General features: G+C 46.0%; 1 protein-coding gene across 1 annotated transcript in view; it reads right to left on the reverse strand.

Moving 5' to 3' along the window:
* Window positions 1-2,944: 2,944 nt before the first annotated feature.
* The window catches only part of SFTPD (surfactant protein D), a 9,692-nt gene continuing 9,174 nt past the window's right edge, over window positions 2,945-3,462 (reverse strand). Inside the window, exon 8 of the mRNA XM_003783514.3 lies at window positions 2,945-3,403. Coding sequence (XP_003783562.2) covers window positions 3,027-3,403 — 377 coding nt within the window. The 3' untranslated portion in view covers window positions 2,945-3,026. The remainder of the gene's footprint in view (window positions 3,404-3,462) is intronic.

Below are 3,462 nucleotides of genomic sequence, written 5' to 3' on the forward strand. Positions count from 1 at the left end.
TATGCTCATGGGTGTCAGGGTAGAAGAGGCCTCTGTCCTCAAGAATGGGAGTGACGACCTGAACTGATGGAGTAATTGTCTCAGTTCTCTACTCAGGCTGTGTCTACAGAGCCCATAGGACCCTCCTTGTCTCTGTACTGGGCAGCAATCAGATTCCTGTAACCCATAGTGCTGGCAGATCTGAAGCTTCTTCTCGAGGTTTGGGGGTCTCAACATTCCAGGCCTTCAACACTACAGGAGATGTTTTTCTCTTCACATGGTCCTGCCACTCTTTTCTCCCCTTATCAATAAATAGGCTTAGCTTAAGTTTTAAGACTTTTACAGGGTCTGCTCAGACCACCATGACTTTGCATGGAGCCTAGTGACCATATTGTACTGTGTGATAGCACCCCCCAATAAATCCACCTGATTAGAGGCAGGTAGATTTATTTCCACAGGAGTTTCATATTGATACTAGGTGAGAATGTCTGATCTCTGAGCAGCAGTCTCTATGACACTTGATTCTCTCTGCTTAGGTAATTAAGAGACCATGAAGCAGAGAAAGCCAGTGTGCCAAAAGGGGAAGGGACAAAGATGCACAGAGAGAAGCAGAAGTCATGGAGATGGCATGGCATTCCCTCTGCTCCACTAGTCCCTTTTGAGACAATTCAGAAACTATTCCTAGGGGACAAAAATGCTTCTCATTGACTTGAACTAGGTCCAGTTCTTTTCTCTTACTTACGGTTAAAGAAAAAAACTTTTTAAGCTCCCTCAATGAGTGTGTCCAGGTGTGGCCTCTTTACTGAAGAGTTGTTTGGTCATTATTGTGTAACTGACTAATATTTCAGAAACTGACAGGAATTGAGGATTTTTATTCTTAGTAACAGAGAAAGATTTTAGCACAGAGCCTGGGCTACATCTGTATGAAGTGTAGATTTTGTTTTATAGATATGATGTCCTATATAGGAAATGTGCCTACAAGAGAGCTGGGGAAAATGTGGAGTTTGGAGGAGTCTACTCCAGAGAAGACAGTCTCCCTGGTCCCTGTGAACAAAGGGAAGAGTGGCTGGTTTCCTGTCTAGGTGAAGGAGTATTTGCCTCTCTTATGGGGCTGTAATTCATCTAAGTGCCATTGCCATTTTTAAAACATAAGTGTCATTTAAATCTTTTTTGCAAGTGTTTCAATAAAATCAGCTAAATATACAGGGGTCTTTTTCCTATATATTCAGCGGCCAAAAGATAAGTTTCTGGTCAGAAGCTTATTCATGACCCATCTACTAAGACTGACACCCCCTGTGTTCTTGCACAAGTTCCCCCACCCACCGTGCCTTGATTTGCATATTTTGAAAATGAGAAGGAGGATGTAACTAAATTATCTCTGAGGTGGAGTGGGAAAAGAACCACTAGGTTCTTCCAACCACTAGGAATATTGGAGGTAAATTTGAACTTGGTCAGACACCCTTTATCCCTGAGATTTCAGATGGCTTTAGAATTGTGCAGCTGAATTAGCCAGGTATAATGATGTGGAGGCTGAGCCAAGAGGGCTGCTTGATCCTAGAAGTTTGAGGTTGCTGTGAGCTAGGCCAATGCTACAGCCTTCTAGCCTGTGCAACACAGTGAGACTCTGTCTCAAACAGACAAACAAAAACAAACAAACAAAAAATTGTTGTCTCAGCACCCATAGCACAGTGATTATGGTGTCAGCCACATGCACCAAGGGTGGTGAGTTTGAAACTGGCCTGGGCTAGCTAAATAACAAAAAATGCAACAACAACAACAAAATAGCTGGGGGCAGTGCCTGTGGCTCAGTGAATACGGCACCGGCCCCATATACTGAGGGTGGCGTGTTCAAACCTGGCCCTGGCCAAACTGTAACAAAAAATAGCTGGACGTTCTGACAGGCGCCTGTAGTCCCAGCTACTCAGGAGGCTGAGACAAGAGAATTGCCTAAGCCCAGGACTTGGAGGTTGCTTTGAGCTGTGACACCATGGCACTCTACCAAGGGCAATAAAGTCAGACTCTGTCTCTTAAAAAAAGAAATAGTTGGGCATTGTGTAGGGTGCCTGTAGCCTCAGCTATTTGGGAGGCTGAGGCAAGAGAATCGCTTAAGCCCAAAAAGAGTTTGAGTTTGCTGTGAGCTATGACACTACAGCATTCTACCAGGGGTGACATGGTGAGACTCTGTCTCAAAAAAAAAAAAAAATTGTCCAGTCCATCTGATACTCCTCCCATGAGCTAAGAGGCAGTAATATTGGCTCATGGGGTGGAGAAAGAAAAGTCTATGGGGTGCAGGGCCATGCAGTCTTCCTGGGGAGGCAGATATTACTTGCCAGGTCACCCTGACATCCTGTACAGCTTCTAGAGCTCAGACTTTAAAGCAACAGGCAGCTATGGAGTCCTCTCACTCTTAGAGCTCTAGCCTGCCTTGGCTAGAGGAGTTTGGGTTCAGTAAGAGTCCTGAACAGGGATATATACATGGGAGCCATATGCCTGTAGAAGGATTTAATGTCAGTGGACAGGATAAACTCATGTCTGGAGTGAGTGTAACGAGAGAAGAGAATCAAGCGTTGAGGCTTGGGCACTCCACTATTAAGTGGTTAAGTAAAGGAAGAGGAACAAACAAAAGAGACTGATAAGGAGAAGCCAGAAGGATAAGAGTCCAAGCAGGCAAGAATAGTGTTCTGGAAGTCAAGAGTAGAAAGTGTTTAAAAGATGAGGGAATGATTGGTAGGGTCAAATTCACTAATAGTTTGAGAAGGAGGACTGAAAAGGAGTCATTGGGTTTGGGGACAGGAAAGCATTAGACACCTTCTTTTATGCCTTGCAGGAGACAAAAGCCATTCATCCCCTGGCAGGTCTTCTAGTGTGTGAAAGCAGTCATGTTTTACTATGGGAAGTGTTTGGCAGTAGCCCAAACTTGTAGCTGTGTTCTGTAGAGAAGCCCCAGCCAGTAGAGGTGGTCACCTTTTTATTAGGATGTCAGGTCCGGGCACTGACTTGCTTGCCAGCTTACTGGGCCAAGTACTGCCTCACCCACCCTGGGTGGCTCAGAACTCACAGATCACAACACGCCGCTCTCCACAAGACTTGTCATTCCACTTGCCGTTGGTGTAGATCTCCACACAGTTCTCTGCCCCGCCATCGTTGTTGGGTTCCCCTGGGGCCCAGTTGGAATAGACCAGGGCCTCCCCTGTGGGGTAGGTGAACTTGCCCTCTGTCTTGGTGTCAGTCATGCCCAGGAAAGCATTTTTGTTCTGGACTGTGACCAGCTGTTGCAAGGCGGCATTCTCAGCCTCAGAGCGTGGGGATGCCAACTGTCCACCAGCCTGTATGCACATCTGCTGTGCTTCCTCAAAAGGTTTTTCAAGGTTTACTATCTTGAAGATCTTCTCCCCTACACTTCGGCCATTGGGGAAGAGATCAGCTAGAAGAAGAGGAGATTCAGGTTGGGCTGTGGCCACACCTCGTCAGAGCTCAGGGACT

Source organism: Otolemur garnettii, unplaced genomic scaffold (genome assembly GCF_000181295.1).
Source record: "Otolemur garnettii isolate 467f Iridium unplaced genomic scaffold, OtoGar3 scaffold00008, whole genome shotgun sequence".
Lineage (NCBI taxonomy): Eukaryota > Metazoa > Chordata > Mammalia > Primates > Galagidae > Otolemur > Otolemur garnettii.